This window comes from Nothoprocta perdicaria, unplaced genomic scaffold (genome assembly GCF_003342845.1).
Source record: "Nothoprocta perdicaria isolate Ctin4 unplaced genomic scaffold, notPer1 scaffold_0, whole genome shotgun sequence".
In the NCBI taxonomy this organism is placed as follows: Eukaryota; Metazoa; Chordata; class Aves; order Tinamiformes; family Tinamidae; genus Nothoprocta; species Nothoprocta perdicaria.
In genome coordinates, this window is record NW_020454092.1 from 1446201 (window position 1) to 1465327 (window position 19127).

General features: G+C 39.9%; 1 protein-coding gene across 2 annotated transcripts in view; it reads right to left on the reverse strand.

Moving 5' to 3' along the window:
* Positions 1–19127, reverse strand: part of UBR3 (ubiquitin protein ligase E3 component n-recognin 3) — a 91741-nt gene that overhangs the window by 72025 nt on the left and 589 nt on the right. For both annotated transcript variants that reach the window (XM_026046530.1, XM_026046458.1), the window contains exons 2-6: positions 8447–8586; positions 7940–8098; positions 7099–7242; positions 6423–6472; positions 3163–3229 (exon numbers count right to left, since the gene is read on the reverse strand). In XM_026046530.1, the coding sequence (XP_025902315.1) occupies positions 3163–3229; positions 6423–6472; positions 7099–7242; positions 7940–8098; positions 8447–8586 (560 nt within the window). The remainder of the gene's footprint in view (positions 1–3162; positions 3230–6422; positions 6473–7098; positions 7243–7939; positions 8099–8446; positions 8587–19127) is intronic.

Genomic DNA, 19127 nt, shown 5'->3' on the forward strand with positions numbered 1-19127 from the left:
CTAAACAGGCCTCGTTCGCCCCTACAGTACCTAAGGACTACGGAAAATAACGTTGCTCCTTTACCTATAGAGCTCACATAGACCCGACGCTACACCCCAACAGATAGAGCACTGCATTAAGCACAGGGCTAAGGTGTGAAGTGCTCCCACTGGGGCAGACTGAGAACTGCTGAATCTGGACACTCGGCCTTGAAGACTCTGCCTTGCTGAGCTGGGGCAGCTTGAGGGACCGCACCGCGTGGCTTGGGGCCTGCTGGCAAACCAGGAATCACCTTCAATTTCCACCACCACCTGGGGCCAGAGTGGCCAATTACTCCAAAATATCTCAAGAACTGCTAAATATTGTTATAGAGAACAATTTGCCTCTTTGCCTCCCTCTGCCCAGGGAGGTTGTGGAGTCTCCTACTCTGGAGGTCTTCAAAACCCGCCTGGATGCCACCCTGTGCCACATGCTGTAGGTGTGCCTGCTTGAGCAGGAAGGTTGGACTAGATGATCTGTAGAGGTCCCTTCCAACCTTAAATATTCTGAAATATTCTGAAATATTCTGAAATATTCTGAAATATTCTGAAATATTCTGAAATATTCTGAAATATTCTGAAATATTCTGAAATTTGAATTGTGAGGATCTCAAAAAGAAACTCTAGCAATCCATACAAAGAATGTGTTATATTCAATATATTCTCTAACTGTAGAAATAAAACAAGATTATCTTCATTGAGTAGTGAAAGTTGTTCTCATTTTAAAATATTTTCTAAAAAGCTACACATCACCTTTGCTGTAGTAGTTGATGATCTTCTATATTCTCCTCCTCGACTCCTGTTAAGAGATTATGTTTGGGAATACACTGCTCACTGCAGTTTGGCAGCCACGCAGGCTCAAGTGCTGTGTCCCCAGGAAACAGGACAGGTTCAAGCACGTTCCCAGGACCCCTCAGCGCGGAGATCGGGCATGAGGACATGCAAGGCACCCGCTGTCACCCCAGTGCAGCTTTCTGACATTACTGCAGCTGAGGAGGGTGTAGTAACTTCTTCAGACAGTTTCAGGCAGGGACAGAACACCACCAATCCAGTTATAACTGCTAGAGAATTTAAGTAGGCAGAATGCTCTTACCCAACCTGGAAAACTTGTCAAAAAAATTGGGCTAAATCATTCCCACTCCTGTGAGAAGCATCGTGCAATTTGCAATTTCTGTTAACAAATAAGAAAATAGTGCCTGTGGGTTTGAAATAGTCTTTGACATTAGGCTTTTTAGATGGATCCAGATTTCAAATAGTAACAATAAAGTGTCTCAGTACTCAGTCCATATCCGTATCAGTAATGCTTCAGCATAAAAACTATCAGTTGTTTAAATAAACTTTCTGTTCTTTCCCATTGCTATAAAAGACGCCATAGTCCGTTTTAAACATCTGCCTGGAATATTTGTCTAGCATTCCAAAATATCCCCAGCATGTAAGAGGCCCCCTTTAAACACAGTACCACTTAACACCTAGGATGAGACAGGGAGTCTGCTTATATGGAAAAGGTAAATCTGTTTTTATTCAATACTCAGTTTTCTAAAATTTTCTTTTCATACTCTTATTTTATACCCTATTGGACATAAAATATGAATACTGAAAACTTCAGAAAACTATTCAATATTTAATAAAAACAGATACTTACCCTTCCCCTATTGGCAGACTCCCTCCTCTGGGGCTGAAAATCAGGAGCTATTAGAAGCTATCAACATCATGAGCACAGTCCATGCTGGGGTGCCTCAGAGGGGGAAGACTACAATCCTGGGGGGAAATGAAAGGTTCAATTCAAGAATCACTGTTCCTGAAATGCCACTTCTGATAGGGGTTTTTCAGGCCTGGTAGCTTCTATTTCTGGCCTTCCTCTCTCCCCTCTTCCCATAATCTGTCACCATGCATCAGAAAAACTGCGTTTTTTCTTGCATTAGCAAAGAAAAGTGTCTAAGTTATATTCTGAACAAGCTGACATTCTCTACAACTGAAATCAGACAGCTTTCTTTGGATGCAAATAAGTCTGCATTTCTCCAAAACTATCACCTCTCCCATAGCATTATTATTCTCTATCACAGCTTATTCATGCCAAGTGTCTCGCACTCTTTCTTATCCCTACACATACGGCACTGCTACCATCAGACCCTTCAGAAACATCTGCACAACGTTTGTAAGATTACCTCTTAACAACAGGACACCAAAATTGTTCTCTATTCTGCCAGTTTCTGACTCTCTCTCCTTTACTCTGAAACACCAGAAATAATCAATCCTGCTTTCGCATACTCCTCACAGCACCTTCTTACCTTTTTACTGACTTATGCGCTTTGCATACAAATCCAAGCTCCAAACATTCACTTCAAACCCCTTCCAGAAATGTTTTTCCAGCTTGCACCACTATTTTAGAACTAAACATACCCCTCTCAAAGTTTACAATTTCCTTGGGCTTCCCAAGTCAGTCTTCTCATACTCTGACATTTTTAATTTAGTATCAGCAATTAAATATTATCAAGCACCTTTCTAACACAAAAACACATCAAGGAAAAGTACAGGATTAGGCTACCATATACTAACTTAAGTCATTCTTCAACTGAAACTTGCATTAACCTCAATGTGAGAGCTGATTATGCTGGGTTAGAAATAGCAGATTAGATTAATTTTAATCTAGGAAAATCACATAGTGGTTTCAAAGGAAACTTCACTCGTCTTTTTTTTTTTTTTTTTTTTTTTTAAATGCTCACTAGAAAAACAGTGTGGAAAATACCAACCAGAACTAGAGAAGCATTTTTGCCAGGCTCTTACATGGTACAAGGGCATAACGAAAAAAAGAAAAAAACTCAGGAACAAAGACATCAGAAATACGGTGGCCAAGCTTTGCTGCCACAGTGAAAACTGAGGCATTTCCTAGAGGCTGACTTGCAACATGAAGGTGACAAAGTTACCAGTCAAACAAAGACCCAGACAGTGGTACTAACTCCTAAGTGAAATGATTGTTGCCAGTAAGTGCAATTTCACTTCCTGCTTTTTATAGATATTGCTGTGTTTAATACCTGCATCACATGCAGCACCACAGTGCTTGGGAAAGGAAGGACTGCTCCTAGATGCTTCTGAAGACAGACATAAAGCAAATACGACAAACTGAGATCAGGGCTTCATAAATACCTTTGGTGGTGCTGCTTAGTTTCACCCTCTTGCGCTTGCCCACACCTTGGCTACCATCCTGGTCCTCCTGGGGTAGGGGAAGAGTTTAAAAAATTGATAACTGTATATTTAGAATTTTATTGCTAAGAGATTGTAATGTTCTCAAAATTCTGTTTCAACTATCAAGTTAAAATACAAAATTCCTGAATATAATATCTTACCAGACAGTACTTTAGCTGTTTACGGAACCATGCATTCAGTGCAACTCAAAAAAAGTTCTCCAAATTGCTGCCTTCTCCCTACAGGCACCATTATCACCTGCAAGTTTAGACGTCTTCATCTATTTAATTAATATCATCAGTTAGGTGCTCTGATTTCTGAAACTGATTGCCAGAAAAATGTCTAACACCATAAAATTTCTGAAGGTTGCAAACCTAATGTTTCACTCTATTCATCCATAGGATTTTTTGTTTCCTATAAAAATACGCATTTTTTAAGCCTGTCAACTCATTAGCTAACGATCAATACAGTAACACAAACAATTGGCTAAACAAGCTTCATTAACGCAGTGGGAAAGTTTGAATCAGAGAACAGAATATTTGTTAAACAACTTTAAGAGGCCAATTCTAATAAAAAGTTCCCTACGAAATAGCGGAATCTCTTTATACAGGGAATTGTCATTTGAAGCTCTGCAGACACTCTACAAACAATAAAGCTTTTAAAATGCATTGCAAGTTACAAACATCATCACCACCACTTCACAAAAGGCAACCCTGGGTGTTAGAAAAGAACGTGACATTAAAGGAGTGCATTAAATGATGCATGTGTCTTTACTAACAACGGCATTCCTAATGAAAGGCTAAAACAAAGAACAATCCATATAGGATCTAATAAAGTAATCAATAGCGTCTACCTGCACTTTAGCTCCAAATTTCAGGAGGAATAATTAAGGACCTGTAACTCAAAACTGACTGTCCTTCTCTAGGGAGAAACATTATTCATGTCCTATCTAAAGACTGACATGTCTAATGATACATTAATATGTATTCTGTTCATGAAAAATTAGAACTTCCTTTACCTTTTCAGTATCTTCATATGAAAAAACTTATCACTCTCTTTTGAGGTGGACATGCCCATGAACTGCTTGGCCTCCTGGGGTCTTTATGAACACACGCTCCTCCTGTTCTTGAGCCAGGAATCAGTCAGTTCTCAGGATGCCATCACTGTCTATTCCCCCTTGAAGGGACAGAATACTCCAGACCGAAAGAGAGTCCTACTGACACAGCAGGATGAACTGCAGGAGTCTGCAACCTCTCTCCCGACAGAAAAAATTCCAAACTCCTCCCTGAAAGGTGGCAGGTAGAGGCCTTCAGTGACCTCTGTGAAGCCTGGGCACTGCCACAGATACAGACCGCACGTGATCATGTCTACAAACAATATACATGTTCCCTCCCCCAACAGGGGAAAAGCATAAACATATAGCAGTCTTCATTGCAACTTTTTAAAAGCTTTCACGTCACTGAAAGGAAGGAAAGCTTTGGATAGCTTAGTGAGAAAACCTTTCTTGAATTATTTTTCCTCTCTTCAACAGTATTAAATATTGGTTTTCCAGTGCTGCAGTAAGTTAGCATTAAATCTTAATGTCAAGTGCAGAAATTTTAACAGCCATGAGATAGCGAGTGGTAAGTCATACTGCAGCCCACAAGCCAAAGGATCAAGACTAAGTGTATGAGTAAGCAAATGGGGAACTTCTTATTTTTACCCATTCGATCATGCTCTCTAATTATACCTAATAACAGAAGAGAGCCACCTGGACTTACTTTACATAACAGAGTACTTATTAATATGACTAAAAGGAATCACTTTTGTCCTAAATTCAGATATTAAATTTTATTTGAAAAAATATATACTATTTTATAGACAGAATAAGTCTGATAATTGTACTACTACTGTATTGAAGAGAAAGCAGAGTCAGCCACTTGTGCTCATTAAACCACAAGGACAGGCAAATTGAGACATCCAAATAAAAAAGCTGCACCCTTCCATGTGGTCATAAAATTCCCTGTAACATATAATTTTTAAAGTAGGAAAGACTTAAAGCTGTCCCTTTCTGCCTCTTGCTCAAGAAGAGATACGAGGGAAAAGAACTAATCAAAGAAAAACTCCATCTCCCTACAGTACGTATCTGCCCTTATCTCTACCTTAGGAATGGAGAGGAAGGAAATGTCACCCATCTGATCTCCCTTCAAACTCTTAACAGCTTTAGTTTACTCCCCTCTCTCCGCACCTCTTCCACAGATAAATCAAACAAGCGGAGTCATCTTTATTTTTTAAATTACAATAACACTTACTAATATTAAGATAACTTGAATCACCTGCTTCATTCATAGGCCTTAACAGGGACACTGCTAACATTTTTATGGGATTTTATGGGGTTTGTTTTTGTTTTTGCTTTTTGTCAAGTGATGGTGAAAAAAACAAGCAATACTTTGAAAAGTGACACACTATAAACGGCATTGCTGAGAGTGTTACCCATGCTGTCATGCCAGGAACAGAGGCAGACACGTGACACAGCTTATTCTGGACATATACAAGCAATAATTGCTTTTATTTCAATACTTGTTGATACAGAATTCAATATAAATATCTTATGCAAGATGGTATTTTACATTACTTAAATTCTGTTATATTATCCTACTATACATCTAAGAGTCAATCTGAATGGCTGCTAGGGCTTACTAGTGTAAATTAGTTGGTTAAATAATTTTGCAATAAAACAAGAATAAATTGATAAAGCAATTCTACCGGCCTTAACCTTCCTCCTTAAATGGCTGTGTTAATTATAGCTAGCTTTAGAAGTAGATGTGCTCCTTTTTACTCCCACTCGATATGTTTGATAAATAAGATCAAGTCTACACATGGGAATTTATCTACAGAAAAATTCTCACTGCAGCTATCACCAGTTGAGCTGGATTCTCAAGTGCCAAAAACTGGTAACACCATTTTTGGGTATTACATGCTTTATGCTTGCCTTAATCAAGACCAGTTTATTTTACAGGCTATATAGGAACTGAAAGTATGTTAGCAAAAAGGATTTTTCTAGAGGTCCTTAGTAAATCAAAGGTGTGAGATTCATTCCTTTAAATCTCCAGTTTTTCTAAGCACTAAAATGAAGAGAATGTTTTGTAAACAGAAGAGTAAAGGTTTGCAGTATTTGACTTCCAGCATTCTCTCCATTTAATATTCTGTTGCAGTTCATCATACTCTTTAAAAAGTCTCACCTCATCTGAAGAATTCCCTTGTCCTGATGTTGCTGTAGCACCTGCTAAACCTTTTGAAATAAAAAAATTCAGAGATTCTTTTTGTAAGTTTTATAGTGAAAACAGAATATTTTATGAGATTTAATGAACCCAGATTAAATAAAATACTGCATTAGTTTTCTTAAAAGATACACAGCACTCTACTAAGAAATTGGTGTAAAATTTATAAGCACTATTAAGCGCTTGCAAGTTTGAGATTTAGAGATACGTTCCGCTGCAGAACTTTGATGCACTGAGTTAAAGGAGACACAGTCTTTCAGAGATAGCAAAGCTATTTGACAACCTTTGGAGATCAGAAAAATCCACAGCACTATTGTAGCAACAGGTGGCTTAACTTAGTTGCAGTGACAAAATTCCACTACGAGCAATTACATCTTGCCTACTCAAATTCCACTAATCCTATGATTGGATAACAATACACAGTATTTTAGCAATCAAAAGCGACTATGATTAGCTCTTCTGACAGAATTAAAATGGTTTTTGTAAGTCATTTTTTTGGTGGTAGACGAAGTAAGAAGCAATTCTGTAAGTTTATTGAGGTTGGATTTATAAAAAATAAAGAGTTTCTAAAAGAATAAAGAGTATCTCAAAAATAAAAATAAGCAAGTCTTTACTTTAAACATTTTTCTACACAAACCTTGAACTGCTAATGTGCTAGTTCCAGCTCCTTGTTCCTGCATACCACACGCAAGCTTATCCTCAGGAAACGCCAGGCCAGAGCCTTTCAAGGCTATGAGGTACTTTTCGTGACTTGTCCTTGCACATGCATTCTCTCCGACACCTTGAATGCATATTGAAAACAATGTTAAAGTATAACATCGTCTACCTGGTTTGTGTTCTTCATAAAAGGTTCTATCTAGAAATACTCTCTTCCTCTATTTATTTATTTTTTTAAACGGAATTAAGCAATCCAGAAATGGTCCACAATTCTTTAATAAGCTATACAATTATAAGTACAAGCTAAAGAGTTTTTTTGCTGTTTTTGGTAGAGAATGGAACAAATAATTGTTTCAGAGGGGCTTTTTGCTTTAAGAAAAAAAGAACTCAATAGTTCAGACAAACAAACAAGTGCAAAACAGACAAGTTCCACTTCAAATAAGCTTAATACATCTTATTTCAGCACTGGGTTACCATGTTCCCTTCAAAAGAACACATCTTTTATAAAAACCCTTGCTGAAATGATATATCTATATGAGGCTATTTAGGACACATAAAAGAACTCTGTTCCACAGGTCTTATTAAAGAATTTTCCTAGCAGCTCTTGCAGGCCACTCTCCATCCCCAATTACAAACAATGAGAGAAAAGCAAAACAAAACAAAGCAAACAAACAAAAAAACCCACCACACTTAAATGCATTCTTCCAGGTTTTGAGAAGTTATGTAAAAACACATAGTCCTCAATTAATAAACGTAAGTTTTGCTTCTTCATTAGGCTTCATAATTGCAATATTTAGTTATTAGAAATAGCACAAGCATACCAGAACTAAGATCTTTGTAGAATTGCTGGTTAGTCAAAACCTGGGTAAGAACTGATCGCATTGCTCCTCCCATTTTGGTCAAGTCTTCCAGAAAGGAAACATGAGGCTCCAAAACCTGAAGGATTTTATGAAGGTCCTTTTCTGATGGCAGATCAAGAGCTGAAAAAGGAAAAAAGGAAAGACATAACAAGAAGTTGTGGTGTAAATGTAATCTGTTCAAGAGATTCACAAGGCAGAAATTAATAAATGCTCTAAAACTTATATGCACAAGTTTTAAATTAACCCTCATTTCATTGTCTGGAAGAGCTCAACACAGAACTTAGTAATCTTAAAACACTCTTCAGCAGAAAACATAATCAAATATCCCAGTCAGGCAGTAACTTGGTTAGCAAAAGATGCACGAGACTCATTCTATGCTAGTTCAAATTACAGAGGTGTCTTCATAGATTGCAAAGCAAATGATAAACATGGTAAGATATGTTACAGACATACAGATTTTAAACATACCAGGCTCATTATATCCCTCTCTTAAGTGCTGAATAAGACTAAAGATGAACTGTGGAAGAACTAATTCTGACATCATCAACAAGTCTTTCGGGACACATGGAACATTTGAATTTGACTTAATCCGGTGTCTTTTACAAAACCTGCAAAATAAATGAAAAAAAATATAGTTCAACAGAGTTAACATATACTAAGAAACCCATTATGGCCTTTGTTTCTCAGGGAATATATATTTGTACATTAAAGGTAGCGTGATGACAGCCTTCTGAAATTCCAATCACATCTTGCTTCCAAGTCCAGAAAACCATCAAGTTGACAGTTCTTTTTCCCCTCCCACTACTAGAACTACCTAACATCATGATTTCTTTCCATACATGTTAGAAGCACCTTGCACAGAACAATCAGAAGAACACAGTATTTCTCTTCAGTATCATCAAACTCCCCATTTCTAAACAATCTGTTAAAAAATATCCCACTAAAACAGTTCCTTTCCCTCTGGGTCAGAGTTGGGCCTGATTCTGCAAGTCCTTATTTAGAGAAGTTTTCAGAGACCAGGAGAAGCAAATTCCAAAGATACAGTTTACGGGATCAGTACCAATCTCAAACACACAGCAATCAAAAATTATTAGCAAAAGGATAATACAAACGCCCTGCAAAAGATGTGTGAAGCACCTCACAATAACAGAAAACATTTATTCTCTGGGGAATTCACGTGTGTCATTAGTTATAGCCTGGCTAGCACACAATGCCCTGAGCTCGAGCCAAACCCCACCAGCGCAGACAGAACCATTTCCCACTGACTTGGCGTGGGCCTGGCTGAAGGGCCACCGAATTCTTTCCTGCTCCCAGCCTATTTTTAGAAATGGCATTTATTAACATCAAAGGCTTATTTACTCTTGTGGAGAGCAAAGCGGGGGGAGAGGGGGGAAGCAAGCAAGCTAACAAGTCACCACATTTTACCATTAACTTTTCAACACAGAGACTGATGAAACTGCTGGGCAATGAAAGGAAGACCTTCAGAATTAAAGTGGCTGTTGCTTTAAACTGAATGGCCACAACCCCAAACTGAGACTAGACAGTAAGAGCTGAAACTACTTATTCCAAAATTTCACCAATGTCTTACACAACCACTGGACAATCAGCAGAAAAGTATCCATTGAAACAAATAACACATTTTAAAACGTTCCAAATATATCAAAATAGGGTTTTATTTAGATCATAAAAGAGGGAATGCGCTCTCCCTTGTTCAGTCTCTGGCACTCAACTCATCTGACATTAAATCCAGCTCAGGAAGCTAAGCTAGCAAAAAGCCATTCACTCTTCAGAGGAATAGAGTGCAACTTCACAACTTAAATCGACTTGCACTGCGGCTGACCTGCTTTCTTGGAAATTGCACTGAAATCCCTGAATCATCTTGTGATTATCATCATCCCTTTCCCTTTCGTCATCGCCATCACCTGATGGGGAGCAAAACACCCAGAACACAGACCCAACACCACAGCAAGACGCTGTCTGTTTTCCTGCATCCAGGCGAACGGGTAGGTGGAATCCGGCTCATTACGGAGCCAACATCTCCGCTTCAGGAAAAGAGCTTCCAAACTTGCCCCGTTGCGAGAGCAGCTGAGGAGCCGCCGGCCAGCCGGGCTGCTCCTTCACAGCTTGGGCAGAGGCCCCCGGGTCCCGCCGCGCTCCGGCCTGCAGGGTCTCGCCTCCCAGAAACCCGACCTACACACATGCACACACAGCAGCTATTTTTAGCTGCTTTTCTCCCGCTCCTTCCCATGCTTACAGAGTGCTTTGTTTTAAATTAGCTTATCAAGCTGTCGAAAGGAGGCACCTCGTGTTAACCCATGTTGCACAAGACTTGCACAACGAGCACCCACTCGGAGAGCTACTCGGGGGTCAAGAAAGCAACAGTCACTCTTTCTAAAGGGAAAGCACCCAACCAGGCGCTACTGAAATCCTACATCTTAAGGGAAAGCAAGTCAACATTTAACTGATTTTTCAATTTGTAGTAAGTCATATTTAACCTTTTTTATTTAAGGTGTTGCATACATATTTCATATAGTTTACAGCATAACTGACAGTGTCATATGTTTTATAGTCAAAAAATAAGTAAAATTTGTAAGCATGAATTCCAATAAGTATTTTAAAAAGACAATGACCCTTGTCCCAATCGCAAAACTAAAGAGCAAATAAAATGGTTATGTACACAATTTCTGCAAAATAGACTGCAAAACGCAAAATATTGAGTGATAGAGTCCTTGTGAACTCACATTGTCTCAGAGTTCTTGTGAACTCACATTTTATTCTTTATGGTCCACCACAGTGTTTATAAAGCTTGTGGGTTTTTTTCTCCTGCTTTTGCAGGTAACCTATTAAAACAAACCACAGTTCAGAGTCAAATACCCCCTTCCTATCAAGCCTAGAAGCTTATCTAGAGGCAAAAGGACTTTGGTACCCTGTAACCTTGCAAAGCCACTTTCACCAACAACCAGCATGATGTTAATTCTGAAGAAATGCAGAGAAAATAAAAATTCTCTGAACATTATGGCTTCATAACACCCCACATAATTACATTTCCATAGTTACATTTCTTCATTTTGCCTGCAAAATAGGCTTCCAACAATGAATCAGTAAGTTACTGATTTGAAGCCTGAGGAAGGACCGCTCTTCTGGCAGAGCTCCTTGAGAAAGAGGTGAGCAGCAGAACCCAAGTACTCATGTTCCTGCGACCAGGGACACTGACAAGGAGCAAAACTGACTGCAGAGACGTCACTCTCGCCCTCCGAACCAGAAAAGCTCTGTTGCAGAGACACAGAGAAGGACAATGAAACCTGGGACATGGGAAACATGGGAAACTGGTGGCTGCGCAAAAAGGAAAGCCCAAGCACATCTCTGAAGGGCATATTTCCATACATTAAACCATGTAACAAAGGTAATTAGCCAGGTTAGAAGGCTAGAAACCACAGATGAAATTCTTAAAAAGTTTTTCCAGCCTTTGCAGGACAGGAGGAGAGCCATGCAAGCCACCGGCAACTCGCTTAACAGTGGAGCAAAGCTCTCCATCCAGCAAAACAAAAACAAGGAACCTGCCGAAGAGCATTTCCAGCATTCCCATCAGGCCTCACACAGAAACCCATCAGGCATTCCCATCAGGCATCACTCAACTTTTGTTGAGTTTCATTAGTATGCAAGCAGGCACAATCAGGCAGAAACTGTAAATTTAGCAGTTTCAATGATAAGATTATCATTATTACATGTAATGCCCAGCATTACATCACCAGATTGCACGTTCCAGAAAGACAAACCAAAACAAGGATTCATAAAGTTAAATTTCTCACAAAGGAGAGCACCTGTTTTTCCATCAATAGCTCAGAAACAAAAAAATAACAAATCCAAAAATAGCTCAAATAAATCACATCTCACTTTATCCTGCCTAATTAAAAACGACAAAGAGTAGTATGTCTAAGATCGTTGACTTCTAGGAGAATAAAGAATTCATAGTCTTTATGGTAACCTGAAATAAATCTCTTGTCACTGAAAAAAAAGAACAGTATTTTTTTGAAGGAATTAAAAACACAAACCCACAAATTTTTCAAAAGATAAGTGTGATCAATGTGATCCGATTTTTTGGAAAAATACTAGTACATACTCATTGGAGGCTTCATTATTACTGCTATTGACTGCAGAGCAGTGCCTGTACACAGCACACATCACTACCAGATATCTCCCCATCTCCTTTTAATCACCATTTCAACAATTACAAGGCCAACAAAACCTAGCAAGCTGAAAAATCATACAAGAATGTCACTTAAAACATGAAAAAGGAGGATTAAAGACAAAGAAACTGTTCTCAAGATGCACCAAATCTCTCTATAGGTTATTCAGCTTGCCATACAGTACAGCTTCCATTGTTTCTGGAGTCTGGTTATGTAGCCATACAGAATAAAATATTTGGTTTTTCCACATATAATAGGAATACTCTTACACAAAACATTTCAAGAAGTGATTTTTTTCCCCCATTTCCTCTCCAAAAAGGGTCATAGTGCAATGTTTCTAGATGGTGCAACTGCCTAGCTATGGCAAGAGCTAGAAGCAGAGCTTTGTACTCCCCAAGGAGGGAAGGAAAGACACCTACCACTGAGAAAATGCTTGAAACGCTTCTCCAATTATTTTATGGACACCTTAGAGTAATGACATATTACAATTAACTATCATATTGCAATTAACTATCATTTGAAACTATACACTCAGCTTTTGCAAATGCCAAACAAAATGCCATGTGCAATTTCACTCTTAGTGGTCGAGCAACATCAGAGTTTGAATCCAAGCTGAATAAAACGCGACAGTTCTTGATCCATAACTGACCACGTGTGAGACACTGGACCTCAGAGCAGCAAGAAAGCAGAAGAGCTGGGACAAAATGATCAGCTGGAGCTGGAGCTGGTCAGTGCAACCAATGTGAGCCACTGGGCTAAGACCAGAGCAGACCTTATTGGCACACACAGAATAAGCAGAAAGGGCTCTGTGCCAGGTTGCAGTTGAGCTGTCTCTATAGATACTTCATCATTTAACATATTCTAGTCACAGACCCTACAGGAGCAGCTGAATTTTAGAATTTTGATAGAAAGTCAAGTAACTCAAAACACACACTACTTTCTGCCACAAAATATTATCTTCCTAAAAAAAGAGTGGATGCTCTGGTATATAACTACAGCCCTGCAACTGCATTTAAGTACACGTTGCATCTACCCAGTTTCATCCAAAAGCTTCAATTCATACACTATTTTAAATATATTTATGTAATAACAAACACAGCTAGCAAACTTACTAGTCTAATATCCATTTAAAAAGCTATACCAAAGAGAACATCACAGAGACAGCAAAGTAAAGCCCTGACAATTCAAAGAGTGCCAGTACTTTATTAACAGCAACATTAATATTGTTGACATAATCCTAATTCAGTCATTTGCATGTATGAATACTATATTTTCAATAAAAATTGTTGATAAATGAACCATATCCATTAAATGAGTGTTTAATTCAGGATTTCATTGCAATAACAAAGGCAGCAAAGAGAAAAATCTTTGAATTCAACTCTTGAAAATAAATTTCATGATCACAAAAAACAACAGGAGAAAATTAACAGTGTTCAAAACTCTTTTAGGACGTGCTTTTAAGACTACAGCTAGCTATTTTTTCAACTATGAAACTGAGGAGAGACATTAAGAGACATATTTAGTTTTGAATATGAAACTTTCTGATTTTTACAATCTCGGAGCAGTCAGTTCATCTCAGAGTTTCAGGTTTCCCTGCTTTCTCTAGTACTTTCAAAGCAAAATTCCTAGTGGCAGAACTGAGAGAGGAGCAGGGCAGCAAATAGACCCCATGGTCCCAATCCCTCCTCAGACCCACCTGTGCTTGGCCCTCACCTCCTTCCCGAGCCATGAGTTCAGATGTGATCTCCTCACCCAGTTGTTCTCTGAATCCCATTAAGTATCTACTTTAAACCTAATAACACTATCTGTTATAATGGGGAAAAAAAGCAACAGTTTCCAGAGGAGATTTTAAAAATATGTTTCCCGGCTCAGGAAACTCTTGAAGTACCCCAAGGAAATTTAAGCAAGTCACACATTTGGAACACTACATTACCACCCGAACGCTGAAGTCTGACAAACTTCTAAGCAACTGGGTAGCACAAGACAAATGCAAAAACTATCCATATTTTGAGAATTTTAAACACACTGACCAGATTTTAATAAGAACTTTCAACTTAAACTGATTCTGCTTTGGTCAGGCCTCCTCCAAACAGAACACATTTTATAGAGACAAAATTTGCAGTATTTGGGGCAAGTGCATGCCCGTGGTTCAGGCCCTTGGCCACAGGCCCTTGGCCACACGCCTTGCAAACAACTGCGCGTTACTGCTGCGGCATGTACAAAGTATGCAGCTGCTAGTCAAGCCACAGCTATAAAAACAATAACCAAAATTATCACTTGGCTGTCAACCACATGGAAAACACTGCAACAACAACTAGTTTGAAGGCTGGTATAGGCCCCAGTAAAGGCATTCTTAACGACTGGAGGTTTGTGAGCCAGTTGTACATCAAGATGGGTTTAATGATCGCAGCAACCTGAAAGCGGTGGCACTTTGCAAGGAAGCTCCGCGAGCACCACTGCACATTACCGCAGGGTCCTGAGCTGCAAGGCCCCGTACAACCTCTACGCCTGGGTGCTGGCGAGGCAGAGGGAACCAGTCACCGCATGCTAGCCCTAGCTTTGTGAAATGCTGCCAGAGTGAATCTGCACCGGGCCCACAATCCTCACTGCAAGGACCTCTTCAGACACAGGCACAAAGCTCAGAAGCCAAATTTCTTGTCAGGTGCCAGGAACAGTCCCAGCCTGTTCCTGGAACATCCATGATCTTTTTAAGAGAAAGGTCCAAATGAGCACTCTTTTTTTGCCCTGTGTGGCTGTATCGTCAAGCCTAGCCAAGCTGTGCCTCCAGATCCGGAATCAGCACCTTGTAACGTACATTAAATAGCTCATTCATGGTGATTTGAAAACTACAGAACAATCACACCATCTAGTTAATGTCAATAAGGGAGTGATTATTTAAAGGACACAGTACTCAGTCTCAGACAGATCTGCTATCTCTGATCTCAAGTGGATCACAGCTGCTACAGTAGTATGATAACTGATCCTGTCTGTTCAACAGGGTCAAAGTACATCCCAATGTCACTATTAGAACAACTTTCTCAGGCGCAAGTCAGAAAGGTTACCTTTTTTAACTGTTTTTGAAAGTTTTCTCAAGCTTAGAATAGTAAAAAGGTCCCTTACTCTTATTCAGGGAAAGATGATAACAGAAATAGCAAGTATTTTTCTATAGCTTGCAAACAACACAGCAAGCCCATTTATTTTGAAATGAGCTTCTGTTAGGAAGTGTCTCTTAAGAGGAATAAAATAAATCATCGAAGCCAGAAGGAGAACATGGGGACAAAGCAGCAATAGCCATCAATACTTGCTATTTCATAGTCCAAGGCTACGAAATCTATAGAAAACTAACGATTTTGCAACACCTCCTGGGGCAAAACTAATTCCAGGTTATCTAGAAACTGAGCAGAATACTTCTCACACTCTCCAGGATCCAGAAGCAGCAGAGAGAACTCCGTGGTGAGTCAAGTCATGCCAAGTGGATCATGGTAAGGCCCAACATAAACCCCCAAAAGAGACATAATAAAGGAGAGGGCTGATCTAATATTCACATCCGAGGTGCACTAATGTGCACCTTAACACAGCAGAGCCGAATGGCAAAACAGGAATGAATCACTAGTGCCAGCACTGCAGAAAACCCGAGTGAGGTACCTGAAGGTTTTTAAACATATGGTCCACAGTCTCAATCTACAACAGGCACCTTTCTCACAGCCACATTTTGGGGGGTTTCACACATGCTCACCGACAAAGAAAGGGCCTGTGGCTGCAAGTAGAAATAAATAATTTCTTAGAGCCGTTTATGTAAGTCATAGGAGAAGGCAACACTATGTCAGTGGTTGCCATAACTACCATCAAACACACAGCGAACACCAGTGCAAAAGCTGCTTAATGAAATTCTTAACCCGGCTCTTGGCCCTTCAGGATATGTAACTCCTGATGTAGATATTATTCTCTTTGTGCTGTAACGTAACACTAAAACATCTGCTTCCCACATGATTATTTTAACAAATATAAGTCACACACAGTGCAGCACACTCAGAAACAGGACACGGGGCAACGAAAGAGCCGGGGCGCAGAGGCTCTCCCGTGCAAGAGGTTATTGTCACCAGGCTTAACAGGGAACCAGAACAACCTGACACAGAAACAAGACTGGGCTCAACAGCAGCACATCACTAACTAGTTATTCTTTCACTATAACCATGGGGTGTATTATCTCCTCCAAGGCGATTTTACAAAATTTTATTAGGACAGCCAATCAAGTATTTGTCTGGTCTGAATTTCTCCCCTGCTCAAGTGCATTTTTTCCCAGCAGTTTAGCTCCCCTGCTCAATTGGGAACATAAACGCCGGAGAAGTGAAGAGTCTGGCTTGCTCAAAACATTGTTAGTCACCTCTGACGGAGCTGCAAAATTCTATTTGCCCATGGTTAGACACCATATGGAAGAAGACTAATACTGTTTTCACCTGGAGACTGGCTCTTAAAGTCTAAGAAACCTTGACATAACTAGTAACTTTTAATCCACTCCCAAGCAGATATAGGTTTAACTTTGAGAAACTGAGGTATTTTCTAAATCAAAATTAGATTCTATTAAGTCAGGCCAAGTCACCTACTACTCATTAACATAAGAATCAGAAACACTGAAACTTGCACAGTAATCAGAGGAGATGTGACAATATGATGCTTTCTTCAAAAATTGAGAATTAATCGAAGTATCTAAAACAAACCAGCATGCCCTATTACTCTATATGCTACCTTCCTTCTATAAAGGCATCAAATAAAAAAAAAAAAAATCTTGTTTTGTTTTCTAAGCTTTAACTACTACTGAAAGACACAGTAACAGTTACTCTAATACCAAACCATATTTAGGTTTACATTAGGCATCCTGAAGAAACGCAAAAGCCATTCTGCATGATGAGCGGTCACATTTCCTTTGTAGTAGATCACCTAGCTAAGACTTAATAGGAACTATTTTTCAAACTGTATCAAATTAAAAAAAAAAAACAAAAAAAACCCCAACAACACAGGGATATCATATAGCAAGAACCAAAAGAAACAAACTGTTGGTTTTACAACCTTTAAATACAGTATCTGCTCAAAATTCTATCTGGGGAGGCAGATGGTAGATAAAAGTTCATAAGTAGGTTCCACATCTGATTCCCCTGCTATTTATAGCCTGCATAGGCTGTGGTGGCCAAGGTTACATCAGGCTAGACACGCTGCTATTTCCTGAATCTACCTCGAGATCCCCTAACTCTAACATTACCTTTCTAACTATGTAATTGATTTGTGTACACAATGCTAAACCAGCTTATCCAAACATACTGCACTGAAGTAATACAACTTAACAGGCAAAACTCTGCATGTTATTGTTTTTACAGTGGTTTAAACTTAATCTACTTTGACATAAATGACAACCGAAGGTTCTAGTTCACTTAGTTGCACTGGTTTAGCATCATTTTCTTTTAAGCAGAAACAACTTCATGCAGGGAGAGCAGGCTTCCAATATTATTCTCATGTGTTATCTTTCTTCATTTCCAGGAAAACTAGAAAAATCAACTGTTTACCTCAAACGTGCTGCTAAACTGACACCAAGCAATTCTTTATCCAAATGTTTAAATCTTCTGAAGAGAGCTAGTCCACACCCAAAGACAGTGCCCTCTTTCTTCATACTACTAAAAGTATTAGTTACAATAAACATAACAGAGAAATGTAGGAGAATATTAATCCTCCCTTTCCAACTGTTTACATTGTGAATTTAACAAAAACATCTTCAAATCATATGTTTGGAAAAGGAAAGGACAATTGTGTACGCTATAATCTCTGGGATGAGAGCAGTATTAGAAATCATTTTAAGAAATATTTGTTTAAAGTTGTTTTATTTGTTTGTGCTCTATTAAAATCCTACCACTAAGAGGAGCCCTAAATCTGTTCCACATAGAGCACTGGAGAAAGTCATTAAGACTTTTCTTTCTTACTTCTCAAGATCAAGGAGATCAACTGCTGCTTCAGTATGACCGAGGAAAGCAGAAGCACCAGATGTTGAACAAGGTCTGACAAAGACGGGACCGCTCGCTTCTTCAGCACCAAATACCTCCAACGGCTGAAGACCCATGAAAGGGAAAGAAGGAAAAAAAAATCCTTCCATTGGAAGGAAAAAAAAAAATCCTTCCATTGGAAGGAGTCTACAAACAAGAAGAGACTCCACCAAGAGGAAAGCAAAAAATGGTGGGTAGGTAGGAAGAGAAACATGGGGCGCAGAAGGAATTATGACAAGAAATGAAGACACATCAAAGCTTGGAGGAGAAGGGAGATTATAGACTCAGAGTCAAGAAGAAAATTTTAAACAGCAACAGGACAAAATAGAATTAGTGAAATCTCTAAGAAGAAATGCAAAACTAGAAGAAATCCAAGATGTGGAGTGCACAGAGCAGAATTAAACCCTAGACCGTTAAAAACACAAAAAGCACCACAGAGAACGTTTTAACATTTCCCTATGTTCTTAACATTTTCTGCCGGCCGCCGCAGCCCAGGCCTTCAGGCAGGGCCAACCAGCCTCTTGGGACACACGTGCCGCCAGCCGCCGGCGCAGGGGCCGTGAGCCCGGGAACGTTCTGGAAGCGCGTCAGGAGCGCGGCGCCACATCCAGGGGCCACCTGGGCAAGTCCTCGGCTCTCTGCTCAAGGGACAGGGCCAACTCCTGAGGCGCCTGCTGCGGGTCTTGCAGCTTGCCGGCTACCTATGGCCTCCGCCCAGCTGGGTGCAGGTTTCACCGGAGGGAAGCCAGAGGTAGAGGGAAGCAGCACCTTCCTCCTCCTCCAGCCACACACTGGACGTGCGCCAAGCAGCCTGCAGGCTTCGCAGCCCGAGCGCCTCGCGCCGCCTCCGCGGGAGCCGAGACCCAGGAGCGCGGGAGCGGCGCCGCGGCCGCGCCAGGTGCGCGCAGCGCCGGCGGGACGCGCAGGAGCCGC